We start from the raw sequence: 22,144 nt of genomic DNA on the forward strand, positions 1-22,144 counted from the left end.
CCCAAAAACTTACAAAGGGGTCGTAGCGGGGTTGTAGGGCGCATTGGCTAGAGGAGGTGGTGTGGAAGGAGAAATTCCGAGGTCTGAATAATTGATTATGAAATTCTCCAAGTCATTCGAAATGCCCTGAATCAGCGGACGAGGATGTACAATGTTTCTACGGCAGAGCTCATGCACTGTCAGCACCAGATGTTCACAGCCAGCAGCTCCTTTGAGACCTGTGTGGCGTGTCTCGTAATACGTCTCCCTCTAGCAGCTCCACAGCCAAATAGCCGCTATTGGCTGACTTCTCTATATTCGAACCTGCTCTACCCCTACTTCCCGCATTTCTTCGTTGCCAAAATAGAGCCTTTTGTGTAGATATTGAAGCGCGGATGTGTCTATGTCCTATTTGTCTTCATGCATCTCTGCCCCATCTCTCTTTCCTCAGCGCCCGGTCCTCTCGGGCAGTCCTCCGCTTCACTCCCCATCTCGACTTCACTATCTCTGTGACCTGCTTCTGCTGCTCTCTCTTCTCCTTGGCAATGCCCTCTGTCACAAAGGCGACAAAAATGCTGGACGTGTCAAACTTCTTAGCCAGCTTATTAGCACTCCATTCAGTTGGGTCTTTTCTTCGCAAGCGTCGCATCTCCTCCATGTCCTCCTGTGTCAAATGATAACGCTTCTGATAAGTTGGACGAACTGGCGGAGGCAGTTCCGGTGGAGGGGTGGAAGAAGTCGCCGCTAGTCGAGAATTTTTGCCGGCTGCTTCTTCGTAGAGTTGTCGTCTTTTATCAGTCTTTGGTAGAAATATGGTAGGAGTGTGGTACACGTTTGGAGGGCTTGGAGGAGGGTTGTAGATGATGTGGTCGTGTGGCTCGGTTTTGGAAGGGAGGAAAGATGGGTCAGGTTTGATGTTCAATCGAGATCGTGTTCTTCGGTAGGATGATTGGTGTCGACGGCTTATAAGCGCCAGCAGGTTGTTGCAGCTATGGCTCTGCGGCCAGATGACCGAGCGCACAACACAGGGCGCCGAAAAAGTCTTCATCCCCGGCTATCGCTCCTGGTCATCGACGGCTGAGAGGACGCAGCTTGTACTATGGTAGACAACTCAGCGCTGGCTGGGATCCCAGTGCTCAATGATATCGACGAGTGCAAAGAGAGCTGATAGAGATTCAAGAAAACAAAAACCTCGGCCGGATTCTCAGGGAGATGGTTTGCAGAGAGACCGCATGAGCTGGTTATTCAAGTATGGCACAGCAATTGAGAGTCCAGGGACGGAGTCCTCCATGTATCTCTAAGTACTAGTTAGCTTCCAGAGTTTCGGGAGGATCATTTAGGTCAATCTTGGCGTGTATGGTCAGCTGCGTTGGCCGGAAGTAGCTGGCGCGAGGGGCGCCCACTCTCCAAACGACTTTTGCGTTGAGTACTGTACTGGCACCAGCAGAAGCAGGGAAAACGAACGTGCAGGTACCGCTATGTTTTCCTCTGCAATGCATGTCACCGTCACATAGACCACCCCTTCATCTTGAGAACTTTTCCATTGCTCGACTCGGTCTGCTCTTGCATATCTAGTCTTCTCATTCTGTATCGCCTTTACAGCTTCTCTCATACCTCGGTAGTGATCTTTGTCAATCCCACCTCCACCACGTATTCTGTGTTCTGCGACTACTTCTTCAGAGTATTTTCCTGCCTACTTTGGACCAAGTCACCAGTGGTCCACCTTGGCTCTGCAGGGTCTAGGACTCCTTGTCCAACGCAAGAACTCGATCGTTGGTCATCCCAATCACAAGTACGAAAGCCATCCTTTCGACTGCCAATGCTGCCGCACAGATAATTCACTCTCTGCTTTGAGTCCGCTGAACAACACAACCACAGCTGGAAGTGAAAATGTCAATGGGTTCAACTAAAGCGGCTACGCAGCCGAATGATACCGAGTCTCGAGGTTCAATGGCTCCGCTACTACCAGGATCATTTCCTCAAGGAACGGAATCTTCCCAGTCGTCATCCTACGAGCCAGAAACCACACAACTTCCAGAGTCAGCGACCGATCCTACGGCTGACAGCGGAAAGCCATCCAAACGACCTTTCTGGAAATTGGGCAAGAAAACAGACGAGGACAAGGCCAAGGAGAAAGGAAAGACTTCCAGTCTGTCAAAGTCTACTGCCACCCCCCACATAGCCCCGGTTGGCGTTTTGAGGTCTGCTTCACCATTGCGCTCGCCCGAACCAAGTCGCGGTTCGGTATCGTCACAGCGTGGTCAGCCCTACGGCTCGCCTGGATCCCCTGCACATGCTGTCTACTCGTCATCTCCAAGACTACATTCACCTGCCTCCTCCCAGATCTTTGAGAGAAACGTCCAGGAAGACGTCGTGCCACCTCAGGCGTCTCCGCAGATTCCGTCTCATATCATCACCGAGAATCACATTCCTCCTGCATTGGACGCATCGTCGGCTGCTATCACAAATGAGCGTCTCGATCCGGACTCAGTGGAGATTGTGACCCATGCAATGCATCTGCCTGCCGTTATCCCTGTCGGACCGTCTCTCGAGGCTTCATTAACATCCTTTGGTGAAGATCATGGCCTTCACCGGCCTGAAACCGCCGGCGATGACACGGCCTCGAACTATGGCACACTGGATAACGCCGATGTTCGCCGTCTCAGCTTCATCTCCTTTGCAGATGTTGTCCATGCTGAGCATGCTGAACATGCAGAGCCGGGCGCCGTTGATCACCACACGGGCCGAAATTCTGTCCATCTCGGCAACCCCTCTGGCATTGTTCCAACGCTAGCGGCTCCACCCAGATCTCCTTCGCCTGTCCACTCACCTCTTTCTTCGCCGGGACATGGCACATCCCCGCCTAGCAGCGTGTCACCGTCCTTCAAAGGATTGGATACTTCACCTGCAAAGGGACATCGAGGCTCAGGAAGTTCCATGCCATCATCAGCGCAAAGTCCACTGTTGAGTGGAGCGGGAGAATTGAATATTGAGACGATGAGGCAGGCGCTAAGGAAGACAGGCAGCGGCGATTTAAGTGGAATAAGAAGTCAGCCATTGAGTGCAGTGGGGAACGACGATGGAACGTTTGCGGATCGACCGTTCAAGTGATACTCGATACCTGGAGTTGGTGCATTAGGAGATTCATATACGTTTTGGCGTTTGTACAGAATGTCCTGCTCCAGGGCTATAGTTTGGGACACGCTCTGACCAATTTGCGCTCCGTTCAGCATGTATCAGTCTGAATGCTTTTGAATATGCTTTGGTACATCCGCCTAGGCGTTGTAGTCGTCTCGGAGCTGTCTGGTCCCCGCGGTCATCGCTCAGATAGGGAAGGCGTCATGCCTTCTAATTGTGGCTATAAACTGACTTTCCTGACCATCACCATATGTGGTCCCTTTTCAAGTGTGGTATATAAACCTTCATCAGCCAGGCTAATGGTTGAGGAGTACACTGTAAATAGGATGTGCGCTACAGCGTGCGTAGACTTCTCCCTCCTCCGAACTCATGGAACGAATACGTTTCATGGTGGCTGCATTGAAGCTGAGTGAGGAACAAGCAATCCGACAATCCTCTCAACTCATGGTCCAAGGGTAAGATATTCGGCAATTGCCGATGCAGCAAAGGAGAAGCTTGGCAAGGGACAGCCTGGCAAATTCCAGAAAGTCGAGGAGAGACACATCGATCATCCGACTCGATACTGCGTAATAGACTCCTCTTGATGTACGGAGTAGTCTTTAGACTTCTTTCACCCAGAAACGCGGTGACCGACTCCTCAGCCTTGATGCTTCCGCTGCATGCTCCGTCAGAATGATCATCCGACTTCACTCCCTTGCGCTTCTGGCGACCCTTCTCGCCCTTCCTTTCGGCACCTTTTGTGCCGCAGATGATGCCCTGATCTCACCTGATGCCCCGGTATCGTCTATCATTGCTACAGCGAAGTCGTTCTTGGCCAAAGGGTCCCACAGCGACGCTCTGACATATTTTGATATTGCCATTACAAAGGACCCCTCGAATTATTTGGCTGTCTTTCAGCGGGGCGTAACGTACCTCTCTATCGGTCGGAATGCGCAAGCAAGCGCGGACTTCGACAAGGTCTTAGAGATCAAGCCCGGTTTCGAGGGCGCATTGCTACAACGGGCCAGAATCAAGGCTAAAAATGGTGATTGGGCGGCAGCAAAGGATGACTATTTAAAGGCTGGGAAAGGCGCAAGTCAAGAGACGTCTGACCTGGAAGAGGCGCAAGGTGCGGCCTTACTGGCTGCTGAGGCGGAAAACAGGCACGACTGGGAAGCTTGCGTCACTCAGGCAAGTGTGGCAATCATGACGGCCAGCACAGCTCTGTCTTTACGCCAGCTACGTGCCAGGTGTCGATTTGAAAAAGGCGAGGTTCAAGAAGGTGTAAACGACCTCAATCATGTACTCCAGCTCAGCCCAGGGTCACTTGAGCCCTATCCTCGCATATCGAGTATGCTCTTTTACAGTCTCGGCGACATGAGCAAAGGTATCGAAAAGGTTAGCGAGTGCCTTCGGTCTGATTCTGATTACGAGCCTTGCAAAAAGCTGCGGAGAAGGGAAAAGCAGCTTTCCAAGACTTTGGGGAAAGTAAGAAGCCTCATGGATTCACGGCAGTTCAACAGTGCTTCTAAGCTTCTCGCGGGTACAGGCGAGGAAGCCGGGGCTCTTGCTGGTATCAAAGAGGATGTAGCACAATTCACGCATTCGTCCTTCATCCATCCCAAAGCACCCAATGGACTTTACGCTACATACGTTGAGCGTGCGTGCGAATGTTTTCGCGAAATGAACTCACCAAGAAGAGCTGCACCATTCTGCGCCGAAGCATTGACGCTCAATCCTACTTCCCTTCACGGCCTCCTTTACCAAGCCCAAAAACAACTGGGAGCGGAAGACTTTGACGCAGCCATGGCAGCTCTAAACACTGCCAAGGAGCACTACCCTGACTCACAGGTTGTCCAACAAAAGCTGCAGGAAGCTCAAGCTTTGCTGAAGCGCTCAAAGCAAAAGGATTACTACAAAGTCTTAGGCGTCGACCGTGAAGCAGATGATAGGACCATCAAACGCGCCTATCGTAATCTCGTCAAACAACATCATCCAGACAAAGCGGCTGGGCGCGGCTTGACAAAGGAACAGGCGGAGAAGAAGATGGCGCAGATTAACGAAGCGTATGAAGTGCTCAGTGACCCCGAGCTGAAGGCTAAATTCGATCAAGGGGAAGACCCGAACGACCCGATGGCTCAACAAGGGGGACATCCATTCCAGGGAAGTCCGTTTGGTGGTGGCCAACAATTTTTCTTCCAACAGGGTGGTGCATTTAGTGGTAGTGGGCAGCGGCAATTCAAGTTCCAACAAGGACCGGGCGGCGGCGGCTTTCCGTTCGGGTTTCCTGGCTAGTATCTGGTAATTTGGAAGTATAATAGTTTGAGGCGCAAGGACAATAGCTTGACACGGCTTATGCCTGAGCATCGGATAAAGTGGTGCAAGGTTCTTCGATCCAGCTGGGCATTGCAGGCGTTTGCGTGCGGTGCATCCTGAACACCTATTCAGTGGTATAGTACGTAGTAAAAAGGTTTGGAGTTAAGGAGGGCCAATCTAGTTAGCGCTTACATATAACGGAATCTAAAACAGGTCCATCTTCCACGCTGTGATTGCACATTCGTGCTGCGCATGGTTGGCTGATACTCCGTACTGTTCCTGTTCCTAGATTGAATGTGGCTCGTGACACTAGCCGCCTTGTCCGAGTTAGGAAATATTATAATGCAACGGGATCACAGTTTAGCGTGATTCAAGGCGCACAAGCGCGACGACGCGCCTCTTATGCACCCGAGGTTACAGCTTCCACGAAATAGAGCTTGACGCACCGTTCTGATGCTAAAGATATCCATGCAATGGCACCCATCAAGCGACCTTCGGCTACACTGCCTGATGATTCCAGCGACGATGAGTCTGTAGCTTCGAGAACAGGCCAAGCCTCTTCGGTAATCGCCCGTCCTTTATGACATTGTTTTCGCGCCTGACAATGCGCTGACTTTGCAGAAGAAACGTAGACGAACCGACGACGGGAGACCGCATGTGCGTGAAGACGTTTACAGCAGCGAAGAAGAGCGAGACCGGTCGCGTTATTACGATGGCACGCCGGACTCGGACGAAGAGGCTGGCTACGAGCAAAATGCCACGCAGGCGGTACGAGATAAATACCGCGAGGATGCGCAGAATGCACCGATGGACTGTGGGATCCTGGAGAGTGTGCACGTTATCAATTTCATGTGCCACGAGAACTACATGTTCGACCTCGGTCCTCTGATCAACTTCATATGCGGCAAGAATGGAAGTGGGAAGAGTGCAATCCTCACCGCCATTACTTTATGTCTCGGCGGCAAAGCTTCATCTACCAATCGTGGCCAAAGCCTCAAGAGCTTTATCAAGGAAGGCAAAGAGAATGCTAGCATTACGGTCAGAATTAGAAACGAGGGTGATGGAGCTTATTTGCCTGAAGTATACGGTAATACGATTATGGTCGAGCGATACTTCAGTCGATCGGGAACAAGTGGGTTCAAATTGAAATCGCAGCAAAATAAGGTAGTCTCAGTTAGAAAGGCTGAGCTGGACGAGATTTGCGACCATTTTGCTTTGCAAATCGACAATCCTATGAATGTCCTCTCACAGGATTCTGCGCGGCAATTCATTGGAAGCTCAAGTCCAGCGGACAAGTACAGATTCTTCGTCAAAGGAGTCCAGTTGGAGCAACTCGATCAGGACTACAGAATCGTTGAAGAGAATCTGGACAACAGCGAGAGCAAGTTGGGTCAGAAGCAAGACGATGTCAAAATCCTCAAAACAAAGATGGAGAAAGCCAAGCAACGACTCGCAATGTCTGACAGACACGAAGGTATCCGGGACAGACAACGCAACTTCCGTCGACAGCTTGCTTGGTCGCAGGTAGAAGAGCTGGAACGAATGGCAGAGAATTATGAGGTCGCCATTCAGGACGCAAACAGGAAGATCGCTGGCGCGGAAGAGGTAGCCGCTAAGCTCGACCAGGATTACCAAGCCGCGGATCAAGAATCCACCGAGGCGACTGAAGCTTATCATCGTGCAGAAGAAGAAGTACGCAAAATTGAGGATGAAAAGAAAGAAGCCAAAGCTGCGCAGGATGAGATCATGAAAGGGGTCAGAGATGCTCAGGCTGATCAGAGACAGCTACGAGAGTCTCTCAAAAACAACGAGGCCGTCATCAAGGCGAGACGGAGGGAGATCGAGGAAGAGAAAGAGAGGTTGGCCGAGCTCGATGGTGGTGGGGCTGCTGTTCGGCTTGCCCAGCTTGAGGAGGCTCAAGCAAATGCCGCCGCAGCGCACCGAGCTTATGAAGAGCATCAAGCCCTTCGAGATGGCCTAGAAGCAAGGATTCCTGAGGCACAGCAAGAATGTAGAGAACGAGACCAACCACTTCGAGCCAAAAGGGACGATATAGAAAGACGCCAGAGGGACATCGAAAATCTGTCGCGAGATCGCAATCAACAGGACGGCGCGTTTCATGTAAAAATGCCAGCCTTGATACGAGCAATTCAGAACGAACGGTCATTTGCTCAACCGCCGGTTGGCCCCGTAGGTAAATACGTTCGACTTCTCAAACCTGAATGGTCGTCCATTATCGAGAAATCCTTTGGACAAACACTGAGCAGCTTCATCGTCACCAGCAAGAATGACATGAATATTCTGAATCGAGTTATGAATCAAGTCAAGTGCACCTGTCCTATCATCATTGGCAACAACTACGCCCTCGACACCACACCCAATGAGCCTGACCAGCAGTTCATGACTGTCCTCCGTATTCTTGGAATCGACCACGATCTCGTCCGAAAACAGCTCGTCATACAGCATGGTATCGAGCAAACCATCTTGATTGCTGACATGGAAGAAGCATCGGAAGTACTGTACGGGAGGGACCGCCCCCGTAACGTCAAAAGATGCTACACTTTCGATCCCAACACAAAGCGGAGAGGTCTACACTTGACGTACACGCGGAGTGGTGAGGCTAGTCAAGATCCTATTGCTGAGTGGAATGGTGCGCCCCGCATGCGAACTGACATCGAAGCTCAAGTTCGGCTTCGTGAAGAGGCGCTTCAACAATCCAGACAGCAGCTGAACCAACTCGAGAACGCGCTACGGTCTGCGCGAGATGTGCTGGAAAAAGCCAAGCAGGCGGTGACAAGACATAAGAGGAGAGAGGCAGAACTGAAAGTGAGCTATCAGCAAGCGGATGACGAAGTGGAGAGGCTCCAGGACGCCATCAATCAAGACAGTGTCGAAGGTGGAAAGCTGGATGTGCTCAAACAAGCCCTGACCGAGGCTGAGGAAGCAAAGGCGCTGGATGAGGGATCATTTCAGGATGCTGTGGTCGCTCTCGACGAGAAGAAAAGGCAGTTGAGCGCAGCGAAAGCTGAGTTGACGCGATTAGACCAGGAAATTGCAGTCTTACAAACCGAGAGCAAGAAAAAGGAAGCAGAAGCCCAGAGACTATCAAAAAGACGGGCGACACTACTTGGTGATAAGAATGCGGCTATTGTCCGCATTGACGATGGAAAACAGGATCGAGCAAGCATACAGCGAGAATCCGAGCAGCATCAGATCAAGCTAGCCGACTTCATTGAGAACGCTACCAAAGTCTCCCCACGCATCAACGTTGACGAGGGTGAGACGTATCAGAGTCTCAAGTTGAAGTATGAGAAGTTGCAGAGAGACTTGCAGAGATATGACAATCAGTTGAGATCAACGCGGGAGCAGATAGCCTTGGAGGCTGCTCAGACCGAAGAAGCCTACAGAAATGGTCTTCAGCAGATGGAGGACCTTGAGAGGCTGGGTCAAGCACTGAAGAATGCACTCATCACACGCCGAGATCGCTGGGCCAAATTCCGGAGCTTCATCTCTGCTCGCGCAAAGGCGCAATTCACCTATTTGCTCAGCGAAAGAAGCTTTCGTGGCAAGCTCTACGCCGACCACAAGCACAAATTGCTTGATATTCAGGTCGAACCCGATATCACTAAGAGAGACGGATCTGGTCGTGGTGCGAAGACACTATCCGGTGGCGAAAAGTCCTTTTCGCAGATATGCCTGTTGTTATCGATATGGGAAGCAATGGGGTCGCCCATTAGATGCCTGGACGAATTTGATGTCTACATGGACTCGGTCAATCGGAAGATGAGTATTGACTTGCTAATTTCTGCTGCGCGGCAGAGCAAGGGTCGACAGTTTATTCTCATCACTCCTGGGTCAAAATCTGAAATCAAGCTGGATTCCGATATTCACGCCAAAGAGTAAGTCTAACGGTCGGTCTCTCATGTCCATTCAGCTAACAGATTGCTAGACTTGCCCCTCCGGAGAGAGGCCAAGCAACAATCTCCTTTGATAGGGTTTGATGGGATCATTGTTTTTATTAGCGAGGCGTTGGTGCACTTCTGCCAGGCAGCTCCATGTGATTTTCTCTGACCGTGATACCAGAGTACAGCTTGATGGGCATCACATGTTGATATGTTGCTCAGTAAACACAAGGTCGACATACATGTGGAGATAGACGTTATACCCTACAACAATGTAACAATCTGCATCACCATAACGGGACACAGGTCATGAATTCAACAAGTATTATTAGTATGGTGCTAGGAGCAGCTAGTTCTTATCACAGGAACAGAGTGTTATGATTTGTCGTTGTAAAGCTTGTGCAGTGTGCATCCATTCTGATGAGTCAAATCATTACATCTAACTTCTTTTGCACATAGCTGTTCTGTACAGATCAGGGCTTACAAGTAAAGATACTAGCGCGGAGCTAACAATACTTCAGCCGCCCTTAGTAGGTGAAGCACTAAATAGATCCAGCTGATTGGAGCGCACCACCACTGGCAAGGCACAACTTCAAACCTGACCCAGAACAACGTTTTTGCACCCTCCACAACTTCCTTCTCCCAGTGCCTCGAACCATACAACCCACGATACAAACTTAGAGTTCCACGCCACACTATCTCCCACACCAAATCAAGCTGCTACCAGCACAAACGCACCCTTCGCTTCCCAATACTTCATCCAGCTTGGCAACCTGATCACGTCCTTAACGTGCTCTTCCCGGTCCAGGTGCCTGCTCAGACCCGCTTCACCTGCAAACCACACGACCTTAACGCCTCCTACACATATTGACCCGCCATCACGCCTGATTGACCATTGACGCAGACCACCAGATAATTGACTACTACCGAAGACGCTTTCCCCACTGCCCGCAGCTACCTCTGGTGAAAGTCCAATACGAGACCACCACTACTCTCTGCTCCCTCAATACACATCTTTTTGAACATCATGGGCGACAACCTAACCGAGCAGCTGCGCAAGGCTACTATCAAGTAATAAGTGGCAGGTACCATTTTCACCGTGCCTTGGCTGATCGAGTATTCAGGGATGATAGCACAGATGGTGACTGGAAGAGCAAGCTTCAAGCACCAGTCAAAGATTCAAGAGTACAAACTGAAGTAGGCTCTAACTTTATCGTCGGAAGCACATCTCGCTGACGCCCTGCAGGACGTTACAGCCACGAAGGGGCTCGACTTCGAAGACTTTTACATAAAGCGGGAACTTATGATGGGCATATTTGAGGCTGGATTTGAGAAACCCTCACCCATCCAAGAAGAGACCATTCCTGTCGCGCTCACTGGCCGAGATATCCTTGCCCGAGCGAAGAATGGTACAGGCAAGACTGCGGCGTTTGTCATTCCTACACTAGAACGAATCAACCCCAAAAACTCCAAAACACAAGCTCTCATTCTAGTGCCAACACGCGAGCTTGCCCTCCAAACCTCACAAGTATGCAGAACCCTGGGGAAGCACCTGGGCATCAACGTCATGGTCACAACAGGCGGAACGGGGCTCAAAGACGACATTATCCGCCTGGGGGATACGGTGCACGTCATCGTCGGCACGCCTGGCAGAGTGCTCGACTTGGCCAGCAAAGGCGTTGCAGATTTGTCAGAATGTCCCATTTTTGTCATGGACGAAGCCGACAAACTGTTATCACCCGAATTCACCGTTGTCATCGAGCAGATTCTCGCCTTCCACCCGAAGGATCGCCAGGTCATGCTCTTCAGCGCCACTTTTCCCATGATTGTCAAAGACTTCAAAGACAAGAACATGCAGAATCCGTACGAGATCAACCTCATGGACGAACTTACCCTGCGAGGAATTACTCAATACTATGCTTTTGTGGAGGAGAAGCAAAAGGTTCATTGTCTCAATACTCTCTTTCAGAAGCTTCAAATCAATCAGTCGATCATCTTCTGCAACTCCACCAATCGTGTCGAACTTCTGGCCAAAAAAATCACCGAACTAGGCTTCTCCTGCTTCTACTCTCATGCGAAGATGGCTCAGCACAACCGCAACAAGGTTTTCCATGACTTCCGTAATGGAGTCTCTCGAAATCTTGTCTGTTCGGATCTTCTTACTCGAGGAATCGACATTCAAGCTGTTAATGTTGTCATCAATTTTGATTTCCCCAAGAATGCAGAGACATATCTCCATCGCATTGGCCGTTCAGGTCGTTTTGGACATCTTGGTCTCGCAATCAATTTGATCAACTGGGATGACCGATTCAACCTATACAAGATCGAGAAGGAGCTGGGCACAGAAATTCAACCCATCCCGCGCTCTATCGACAAGTCTCTCTACGTGTACGATGCTCCGGAAAATATACCTCGTCCACCATCCAATGCACCAAAACCAAATACATCCGACCAGGACAGTCCTAGCACCAACGGACAGGTCAATCGCCGATCACAAGGATATCAAGCCAATGGACAACAGTACGGATCTCGAGGTGGCTACGGACAGCAACAGCGAGGAGGATATCGAGGACGGGGACAGGGCCAGCGTCGGGCACCACCGCCAGACAGTGCTTGGCCCAATGGTCAAGCGTCTGCGACACAAGCATGATGCACGCCTGTTGCTGCTCTGTTTTTTGTTTTGGGATAATTGTTTCTATGGCCCTGTTCCTTTGCACCACCACTACACCTCTTTTTCACATTACGACCACAAATTCAGCCTATTTCGATGCTCTAATGCCACACGTGGCGATCGGGTCGCTGGGGACGGATACCATGATTACGCGCTGGATTTGTACAACAATCCTCGGATTGATTTTACATTGCTATGAGCCATATGGGATGTATGGCGCACAAACATTTCTTCTCACCTTCTTTGCAGGGGCCAATTTCGACAGCATTGCTTGGTGTATGTGGCGGTAGGGAAGGATGGTCCCCCAGGCTGGCGAGTCGGCGTACTGATTGGCGTTGTATTCCCCGCTCTGACACTGAAGCCAAAACTGCTCCATCGAGCATATTTTGTTCTCTTTCTCAACATCTTATCAACCACAACCGACGTCTCAATTCCTTCTCCCCATCCAGACCCGTCACAAGTCTGTACCAAGTCAATGATTATCGTCTTGCACTCTGCGAAGCAAGACTGTCAACGTTGGACAATTCCTCTGTCGGTTGAGCTTCTGCTGGCTGCCGCCTGATCCAGCTTATGTACATTCGCAATCGACTGCGAGCAGAGGGAACAGAAAAAAACCAGAAAAAAGAGGAGAGGCAGAGATCTGTACTACATATGTAGTGCTTTGAAACGTATGTAGCTACTGGTCTGGCAATCAACTATTTACCTCTCTGAATCTCGTCCTCGATGCTGCTCAATGTTTACCTGTGGCTGCAATTCTAGATATATGTAGTAGAGATATAATGATATGAAGGAACGGTATGATGTAGTGCTGTAGCTTCTGCTTGGTGATTGAAGAGGAGTCAAATCTGCTCTGCACTCACCTCAACGCTCACCTAGGGTAATCCATCAAATTAAATAAAGCAAATCAGGGCCTCGATTTGCTTTAATTGTTTAATCAAAACCGTGATTTGCTTTGTTTAACTGATTTGTCAAATCAAGTCAAATCTCAAATCTCAAATCTCCGTAAGCAATATATTTCTAACTAGTAGGGTAAACTTGAATTCTCATCCAGATCGAGTGTCCGCCAAGACTATTATTCTCCTGTCGAAAAATATTCTTGAGCATTTCAAAATAAGAGACTTTTCTGTCAAGACTTCAGCTTGACTAGGTTACTAGTAACCTGTTAATTCCACGGAGGCCGATTTGCTTTGACGAAAGCACCGGTGTGATTTGATTTGTTTGATTAATTTGATTTGATGGACACACTGCGCTCACCCCTCCACTGCTGCGTTTAACCCACCGCTCAACGCTCCCGGGTGATTCGTGGGTGATTGCTGCATGATCTTGCCTCATGACGGCTTCTCGCCAACAGTCTCTAATATGGCCGTTCAACGCCACCCTATTCAGGTAAGAGGAGGAGGAAATTTCCATGTCGGATCTTCTTCTATTTCTTCCCCTTCTCTTCTCTTTCAAATATTTCTCTCTTCTCTCTCTCTCTTTCTTTCTGTCTGATCATATAACTAAAGTACTACATATAGTAATCTATAGATCAGAGTTCTATCTTCTGATAACCCAAGTGACGGGTCATTATGGATTCGCTCAACCTGCGCTACGCAGGCGCAGGCCTTACGCATGCTACACGCACCCATATTTTATAGACCTGCCTAATATTCTTGACCCAAAGATCCTCTACTGCCCGCTTGATTGAACGCTCTTGATATAGAGAGACAGAAGCATCGCCGCTTTCTTAACGAGAAGGAAACGGGCAGAACGAGGGTTGGGAGAGATGACCAACTAATAGGCACTTTAAAAGAGACACAATCGTCACTAATATAGGCCCGGCCCACTATTGTTGAAAATTGTAAAACTTTACATACCTCTCAAACGTACGAAATTTTTGTCATTGGATGTGCCCTGCCGCCTGCTGGCTCAGCACCCACTCTTTTATTAAATCCTTTTTTTTAGGCCTCAGTCCATCAGGCAGCTGTTGCAGCTTAGTCGCTAACCAAGTCAGTATACGTCCAGCACGACTGAGGTGTTACAAAATATGCCTTGGGATTTCATATTTGCAGAGTCAGATTCTCGAGGTCTGACACTCTTACTTAATATAATCTCCACCCATCTCAGTATAATAGCAATTTCGGGAAATCAGTGGAGTACAACCCTTCTGCCCTCTCTGCAAGAACTGCAAATCAAGGGGAAAAAAACCATTTCCCTACCCCTAAGTTCGGGAAGGACTATATGACTTCCAGCGAGACTTAGATAGCTATTTCATCATGTAAATAAGCTCTACAAAAGCCATTCAGTCCTCATTCCAAGCATTTGTACACGATTGTCAAGGCTCAACGTTGCTAGATGAATTTCAATTTTTACCTTTTTGTTTATCCAAGCACCTCTCTTTTCCTCCTATAGCGCGGTTCAGGTAATAATTGAAAAACATAGACATAATGAGCCCGAGCTGAGCCTGTAAGGTACTAGTTTCTTGATAAGATTATGTGATTTTTGGCTTTTGGAAGGGGGCGGAGGGAGGAGATCTAAATCCCGATTTCCTTTCTTGCCAGAGGATGACACCGATGGAGCGTGTTATATATGGAAACCTGATGGAGCCCCAGAATTTATAGATAAGAGTGATAATGCAGGCAATGAGGAAGACCGTGTTACGTCAAGACAAATATCTTGGTAGAAGGATTATCAGACTAGCGCTTGATGGCAATAGAAAACACACCGTTTTCAACCCTAGAGGGTCCCATATCTTAGGGAGTTCATTCAGTCAATCTCATATACTTGACGAGATCCGAGTTTTCAAGCTCACATTTGAGCACTTTGCAAAACGGACATACATACACGAATCTCTTTCTTAGTCCTCTCGACATCCTCCAAATGTACCCATTAAATGCCCACGACTGCCGCCTGGTGACCAGTCAAGGCGCTTCGAGCCCAGGATTTTGGCATCTCAGTGTCTCGTGCTCGTTTCCGCCTAGGGAGCTCGCTCATTGACATCGTCTTCCCCACTCCTTCTCCTTGCCAATTATATGGCTGGCGCAGGAACGTATTGATCATGAGCGCTCCGCTGAGGCTGCTGGCCCTGCTGCACTCCATCATTTCGTTCCATACGATTTGACACGTCTTCGCTTCCTCGCGTCAACCACTGGAACATTGCTCCTTTGACGCCACTCCAACGCAGTATTCTCTTCCACTGTGAGTCGGCATGATCGCGCATCTTTCTGCCAAATACATAGCTCATGTCCTCTAGCGAGGCGGTATGATTTGTACTAGGGACAAAGAAGAAGATGAGAATAAATGCTACAGCGTTCAGACCTCTTCTCTGGCATAAGTAGCGATATTCAATTGGAAAGATGATCGCAACTTACGAAAACAAGCCTAAAAGTTTGCCATGTCCCCATCTTATTCCAAATGGAACCGAAAATGCGACGATTCCTGCACCTGTGTGATGATTAGTGCGTGGGCTCGTTCATACGGAGCTTGTGTACTTACCTAGGAAGTTCCGGAAGATTGACCTACCAGATTTCCTACGGGTCAGCGAGCTCTCCAAAGTTCCTTCAAATGGTCAAAAGTAGTGAGAGAATTGATTACCAGGACATTCCTAGCCTCGAATCTGTCAGTGATCCAAAAGTATGAAAGGGTCTTCGGAGAAGTTACTCTCTTCCCTCATTTGGGAATATCTCCGCCTGGACGATGGTCAATATTCTGATCTGATATATACACAGACGCAAAATACTTACGGAATACAGGAACGTTATAGCACCAGCTCCCTATTGAGAATTTTCTGGTCAGCTCAGCTAACTCCCCCAGGATCGGAATAGCGGGGCTACTATACAGACCGGTGAATAGACGCGGTATATACCATCATGAATGAGAATATCGTCGGCAAGCGGGCGTGATTACATTCTGGAATATTAAACATAATAGACGTAAGTAGAAGCGTCACAATGCCGCCTGCGAAAGAAGTAAGTAGAAGAAAGCGTCGGCCGCGGAATTTAGGGGCGTCATCATATTCAGGGAATGCCCCGTTATCATGATTCAAAACGTGGACGGAAGGAGTGCCTGATATTGTATTGACATCATCATTTTGCATGCTTGGTCTTTCCCGAGGGGCCTGGTTGGATCTTGTCGTTTCTTCGCTCCGCTGAACATGTCGCATCTCGATGGATTGGTTTGCGGAAATGCTCAATCCGTGTCTAGATACCAGAAATGAAGCCCCAAGTTAGCTATTTGGAACATTATATGCTTGGAACAAGAGGTGTTTGGTACAATAAAGACCGTTGTACGCATTTAATGACGCGACGCAGACCTCGAAAAGAGGAAGCGCGGCAATGAGCATTACATTTTGCATTCTAACTTACCTACTGTCAAGCTGCCCTATCCTTATAATCCCATCACCGTCCTCGGCTCTAGTGTATCTGGTGAAATCAATCCTCCCATTCCCAGTTCATCATGCGGTAGAAGTCCATGATGACATCTTTCGCTGTAGTCATTGATGATGGACCCGTCGTAACTTTTGCCCCTAGTCTGATAGGAATTTTTCCGAACTTGCCTCGAGACATCCGATCGTCAAACACACAACCTATATACTCGCACTCGACAACCTGCCAACAAAAGGGTGAGACAAAGTGTTCCTTGCCGGGGATGCCAATCCCCACCGGCATGACAAGAATCCCTGGTTCGAAGCTTCTCTCGTCCTGATGTAGGAGGATGCAACGGTCCCAGTTTTGGAGGGCTTGCTTTACGCGCATCTCGACGGCCATGTTAAAGCTGTGGGGTCGGAGTCTCTTCGGATCCTGGGCTGAGAGTAGCCGGTATGGCCATAATGCTGAGGCGGCACCGTCCTTGTCAACACGTACTACGTTGCTGTGGTTCCTCTGTTCGGCCATGGCGGCCTCGCTGTGGAATAAACTTGACGGACACCAGGAAAAACCGCCTGTGTCAGACAAGGTGCTATGACCGTGTGCTAGAAACTTCTTGGGGACTTCTTCGAAGCTTTTAATTATCTTGCGGGTCGTTTCTGCTTGCGAATCACTATAATCATAATTCTCCACGCGGCTGAGGAGCCCTGCAATGGCCATGCGGTCTCGTTGCCAAGAGGTTGTTCGTGTCCTGAGTACGGTCAGCAAATCGGAGAGGCTAGGTTGTTCGCCTTGGACTCGCTGAATCAGTCCGGATGCTATAGAGTGCCCAAGCCGAGAATAATGTGTCGGTTCAGCGAACACATCATCTTGAAGATCCTTAAGCACTTGCTTGCTGTGGTCTTCTGGGTCTCTGAAGATGACTTTCACTCTTTTAGACATCGATAACTCCAACGCTGTCCAGCCGCGCGTAAACCACGGAGAGAGAACGACAGCCAAAGCTGGGGTACCGTCATCTGTCCAGTCAACCCCGAGTAGATACCTATCGTGAATGACTGTATACTTCGCCTTCTCGTAGTTCTTGTGCATGTTACTCATGGCAATTCTTCGTGTCTCTCGTTCGGTAGGAATACACACTGTATCCCACCAAAATCCATTACATTGTAATTGGAGTGCAATTTTGGCGAAATATGAGAACAGGCAAGAGTTGACTTCGCCTGAAACCCTCAATCCAACACCAGTGCCATCTGACCATACGTGGGAGATGGCTATGTAATTTCTTGGAATAGATGAGGCCATAACCACTTTGCTTCTTCGGGGTTGCATTGAATCCATAACTCTGATGGCCAAGAAGATACCTAAACCAATGGCCAGACCATAGTGCCAGTGATACAGCATCGTCATTACTAGATACAAGAGGGAAGTTGTGGTCTCGTATGTTTCCCTTTGCTCAGGCCTGTCGGCGATCATGGTTATAAGAATCATAACGATGGTGATACTGCCTACAGTGGCAATTACGGCACCGCGTCTGCAATCACTGTATAGCTGCGTTTTCTTTATGGCCCATGCAGTTGGCAAGTCTTCGTTTACTGCACGGTCCAACTCTTTCAGAGGAAAAACCACACGATGACAGCTTCTATCTCCGCATTTGTGCAATTGTTCCTTGAGGGTACTATTGCTATCTGTGAATTGGCAGAACTCGGCAGAACACTCGTCATGATGCGCGTGTGCCAGTTGTTCTGGATGTTTTGTCATTTCTGCAATCTCAATGAGGGCAGGGAGATCGTCCTGTGCACGTTCAGCAGTCAATGCTAGATTCCAGAACCGATTTGGGCAAATTCGGAGCTTCTTCGCCGCCATCGATGCTCTTGCGACGGCTGGTAAAGAGACATGCCTCGGGAGGAAATCTTTTTTCCACCAGGATCTCAAATTTGCTCTGTCATCCTTCTCGGCTAGACGGGAGTCCCTGACTTGCATCATCCAATATATGATTTCGCAGACTTGGAATAGCAAGTCTGGCTCGCCGCACATGGCTCCTTTCTTGTGCAGAAGGATTTCATGGAAGCCGTCTGCAGTCAATTCTTCAGGCCAATCAAAGCTACCTCTTTCACAAGCCATCTGGCAAGATACAGCCACAAGCACGTACATACGGAACCTCTGCCATTTATCACAGGGTGGGATAACTCGCTGGAGCCTGTCTCTTGTCTCTCGACACGTCTTGAGCTGGCAAGGCATCAATTGCGCGATGAGGCAGTTGTGTTGTATGAGATCCAGAAACGTGACTTTAGGTTCGGAAAGATATCTTTTACGTACATCAATCCATGAAAAGTAGTCTGCAGAATAAGTAGGGAGCGGGGCGACTACACTTGAACGTTTCATTAGCTTCGCTGTAACCTTGCAAAGTGATGGGCACCTTGCCTTCGTCATTCACTTTCTGCTCGGAACCGAATTCAAAGTCACCCCAGTCCCAATATGGAGGCCCCGCCGTTGATACTTGCTTTCTGAGTCCGGACACATCCAGGTGAACGTTCCAGCACCGACGGGTCTCATCATTTAATGTTTCTGAATCGAGAGGAGTGATGAGGTCCAGATCTGAGTCAAACTGAGGCAAAGGAATGCTTAAGGTGCATCGTTCCTCAAAAGAGGGATAGGGTCCATTGCTCTGCCGCAGCGGCTTCCCGGGCGGTTCTTCTGTGTCCATGCTTGCGGTATGGTAATAGACTTAAGCTCGAGAGAGACATTCACGACTCTCATATTGCTAAACAGAATTCCCATGCAGAAAACTGTGATGCAGATAGTTTGATAGAAAATGAATGATCAAAAAGGTAGAAGTCTGAATCAATTACTCGAGATCTTGGCCAACGCACTGCTTTCATTATTTTTGTCATGCACGTGACTGCGCGCTGGCTTCGTTCACTGTTGTTGCGTTTATCCTTGTAATATGTCCGCGTTCTATTGATTATACGCTCTCTACCCCCCTATGTAGAGACCAACTTGCTATTCTACGCACTCTGCACAGCAGGTTGATATGTATTCTCTGCAGCATCATTCCAGAAGAGAATTGAAAAGTCTGTTGGATACGTGGAATCGTGAGTTGACAAGTTCGATAACTTTTACAGCCTTTATGCCACTACACCATTCACCCTGAGGGACTTCATTCCTCCAAGTAATAGCTAACCCCCTCCCCCCAAAAAAGACTCAAGGTATGCCGAGACATAATTGAGCGCTAAAACGCCCCATCGAGAGTGGCACGATGCCTAATTCGTGGCCGACATTTGTGTGTGAACCTCTGGGCGAAAAGTCGGCCACGATTTATTGGACCCAGCCTCGGTAGAAGCCCATGGGCGCTAGAAAGAGATTTGTCATAGGCAACAAGCAACACGACATGCGCTGCTATTCAACTGTGCCAAATGATTAATTTCGCTCCTTTTCCCCCTTCCTATCTACGCTGGCAAACCAGCAGCTATTTATACCCGTTCAAGAGTGGTTACAGGGATGTCCGTACGCCCGAGCAGTAGGAAGGTGTCGAGGGCAGGGCGTTAGCAGTTAGAAGGGCAACAGTACTTCATAGCGTAGGGCGCATGGCGCAGGGCGCTCACCGCCCTGCGGCCACCTGAGACTGTTCGACAACTGCCTTTCTCGACACCTCAGCCTTGCAGGCGACGATTGCTTCATTCTTCGTCCCTCACAAGGTCCATGGACAGTGAGATAAAAGAATCAATGATTCGATTTAAAAGTGCGTCTTTCATGTGACACAGTCAGTGGATTGGAAGGATGGAAGGGGGCTGTCCATCGGAGGCGGCAGCCTTTAAGAACTCTCTCTTGTCACCTTCCTACATTTTGAAAAGTACCCAACAATGCCTTTTCCTCTCCTTGCTCTTCCGGTAATGCCGGCGTGGGCGCATCAGCTTGCCGGCATTCTCCCGCTCACGGCACTTATCGAGTTCATCGACGTTGCCATGAAGTTGCATACCTTCGAGCTCTACGGGTCAGTCCCCCTCTGGAACTGGCCGATCACTCCGGCTGGCGCGCGTTTGCTTCTTTCTACCGAGAACACTAGCGACGCCTGCTGCCTAGACCGCTCGAACCGGTGTGAGATGAGCTTGCATTGCATTGACGGGCGCCATGGGGACTGGTACCCCAGTAGCGCTCCTACGACAACTCGGCTCTGCGTGTCAACATGTAAAGTTGATGTCATCGTTCGTAATAAGAGTCAGAACATATCAGACGAGCGAGGACGGAAACAGAGGCTGGAGTTCTTTTCCATCGCGTTATCGCAGCCGGTGGCTAGGTCAGCAACCGTTTCACAACCTTACGTCGCCGCCAAAAGGGCCCTTTGGCTGGCGTGCTCACTCCGATACTTGTTGCTGTCTACGCTAGGATGGCTCTGTTGGGTCGGAGCTGCCGCATTGAGCCTTACTGCAGGCTTGTACGTGGCAGCAACATACCTGACACTGATGCCCGTGACAGGCTACATAGTGAGCTTCACACATGGTGGCAAACCGCGAAGGCTGTTAGACGTGAGACCGTGCAACTTTACTCGAGTAGTCATTGCTACTAGTAGCCTGAACGCGCCAGAATGGTGGGCATTTTATGGGGGTAGCTCCTACTTGAATTCTTTGCTCAATAAGCCACTTTACCGCGCACATGACCGGACCGTCTCACCACTCCTTCGTGTAGCGACCCGAGGAGTGGTCATAAGTCAATGGGCGGTCGCCGTTGTCTCTTGCGCTCAGCAAGATGGGAATGCACTGGTGATAGCCTTTTGGCTCTTCATATGCGCAATAACCAGTGCGTACATCTATCCTCCAGAGAAGTGCGTAGTAGATTGGCTGCGGCACAACAACCTTGTCATTCGGCGTATACAGACAACTTTCTCCTCGAGAAGGGCGATGCTAAGCGCGCTCGTCTACCTCAATCCCGATACCCGGGAGAGACGCCTTGGATGGATCAACCCTATCTTGGCTGATGGCCAGGATCGGAGGGAATGGGAGTCAGCTCTGATGGGATTGATTGAGACCGGTTCTTGCGTTGACCCTAGATCCAAGACACAATACTGGTGGAAGTTCATTGAAGAAGGTCTTGATATAGGTCGAAGAATCGAGATCTTGCTGCACCAGAACATGGGTAACAATGATGGAGGTACCAACATAACAACCAGTGGGAGTACGCCATGTTAGTTAGACCTTAACATTTCAATGGAATATCTTTGATTCCTCTAAATCAGTAATCTCTTTGAGTGCCACTGCATTGCCGTGGCTTTCACTTCTGCCCAAATAACCGTTCCCCCCACTCACCCAGTCAGACGGCGACTTGTGGAGCAGGCAGTGGCGAGTCTCTCGACCAAGACCAGTTGTATTGCTTTGGCTGCAGTGAAGCTTAAAAGGACGTGAAATCTATGGAACGGGATCGTGAATACTGCAAAACACCACCCGAGCAAGAAATAAAAGTGGCTACGGAGAACTTGCAGGAGTGATGCAGGCACCAACGGTTGTGACACGGAGGCCTCGCCGATCGCGTCTAACTTGATGATTGCTATCCCGCTTTTTCTCTCTCCTCGATTACTCGCTCTGGATTAGAATTCCTAGCTTCCGCAGACTATTAACAGCTTCGTCTCGTAGTTGACTGTTACGAAATAGGCCTTAGGGCTAGAGCTTTGTGATGTCCTGGTCAAGTTTTATGGGCTACCGCGTGGCGCTAGTCTTCTTTAGGGACTATAACTAAGGCTTGGCACGCCTGCGCCCAACGCCTCTTCCGCCCCGCGGTAGTTAGATGGCAGAGTGAACCCACTCCGTCATCGGTAGCACCTTGCAGTA

The 22,144-nt window shown here is 49.4% G+C and overlaps 8 protein-coding genes across 8 annotated transcripts; 5 read left to right on the forward strand and 3 right to left on the reverse strand.

Annotated features, from left to right (window-relative positions):
* Nucleotides 1-397: 397 nt before the first annotated feature.
* On the reverse strand, nt 398-1,027 carry EPUS_07413 (uncharacterized protein; the record flags this gene model as incomplete). Its single annotated transcript, XM_007804753.1, has 1 exon — nt 398-1,027. One exon carries the CDS (start codon nt 1,025-1,027, stop codon nt 398-400), a length of 630 nt encoding a protein of 209 aa, XP_007802944.1.
* Nucleotides 1,028-1,869: 842 nt separating this feature from the next.
* Nucleotides 1,870-3,090, forward strand: EPUS_07414 (uncharacterized protein; the record flags this gene model as incomplete). The annotated part of the gene is made up of 1 exon (XM_007804754.1): nt 1,870-3,090. The coding sequence occupies one exon, from the start codon at nt 1,870-1,872 to the stop codon at nt 3,088-3,090; it is 1,221 nt and encodes a 406-aa protein (XP_007802945.1).
* A 699-nt stretch (nt 3,091-3,789) lies between these two features.
* On the forward strand, nt 3,790-5,391 carry EPUS_07415 (uncharacterized protein; the record flags this gene model as incomplete). Its single annotated transcript, XM_007804755.1, has 1 exon — nt 3,790-5,391. The coding sequence occupies one exon, from the start codon at nt 3,790-3,792 to the stop codon at nt 5,389-5,391; it is 1,602 nt and encodes a 533-aa protein (XP_007802946.1).
* A 494-nt stretch (nt 5,392-5,885) lies between these two features.
* EPUS_07416 (uncharacterized protein) lies at nt 5,886-9,413 on the forward strand (the record flags this gene model as incomplete). Its single annotated transcript, XM_007804756.1, has 3 exons — nt 5,886-5,975; nt 6,034-9,311; nt 9,362-9,413. 3 exons carry the CDS (start codon nt 5,886-5,888, stop codon nt 9,411-9,413), a joined length of 3,420 nt encoding a protein of 1,139 aa, XP_007802947.1.
* Nucleotides 9,414-10,341: 928 nt separating this feature from the next.
* EPUS_07417 (ATP-dependent RNA helicase DHH1) lies at nt 10,342-11,964 on the forward strand (the record flags this gene model as incomplete). Its single annotated transcript, XM_007804757.1, has 3 exons — nt 10,342-10,385; nt 10,439-10,511; nt 10,561-11,964. The coding sequence occupies 3 exons, from the start codon at nt 10,342-10,344 to the stop codon at nt 11,962-11,964; spliced, it is 1,521 nt and encodes a 506-aa protein (XP_007802948.1).
* A 4,430-nt stretch (nt 11,965-16,394) lies between these two features.
* EPUS_07418 (uncharacterized protein) lies at nt 16,395-18,446 on the reverse strand (the record flags this gene model as incomplete). The annotated part of the gene is made up of 1 exon (XM_007804758.1): nt 16,395-18,446. One exon carries the CDS (start codon nt 18,444-18,446, stop codon nt 16,395-16,397), a length of 2,052 nt encoding a protein of 683 aa, XP_007802949.1.
* A 196-nt stretch (nt 18,447-18,642) lies between these two features.
* EPUS_07419 (uncharacterized protein) lies at nt 18,643-19,029 on the reverse strand (the record flags this gene model as incomplete). Its single annotated transcript, XM_007804759.1, has 1 exon — nt 18,643-19,029. One exon carries the CDS (start codon nt 19,027-19,029, stop codon nt 18,643-18,645), a length of 387 nt encoding a protein of 128 aa, XP_007802950.1.
* Nucleotides 19,030-20,185: 1,156 nt separating this feature from the next.
* On the forward strand, nt 20,186-21,508 carry EPUS_07420 (uncharacterized protein; the record flags this gene model as incomplete). Its single annotated transcript, XM_007804760.1, has 1 exon — nt 20,186-21,508. One exon carries the CDS (start codon nt 20,186-20,188, stop codon nt 21,506-21,508), a length of 1,323 nt encoding a protein of 440 aa, XP_007802951.1.
* Between the last annotated feature and the right edge of the window lie 636 nt (nt 21,509-22,144).

This window comes from Endocarpon pusillum (genome assembly GCF_000464535.1).
Source record: "Endocarpon pusillum Z07020 unplaced genomic scaffold scaffold3580, whole genome shotgun sequence".
Classification (NCBI taxonomy): domain Eukaryota; kingdom Fungi; phylum Ascomycota; class Eurotiomycetes; order Verrucariales; family Verrucariaceae; genus Endocarpon; species Endocarpon pusillum.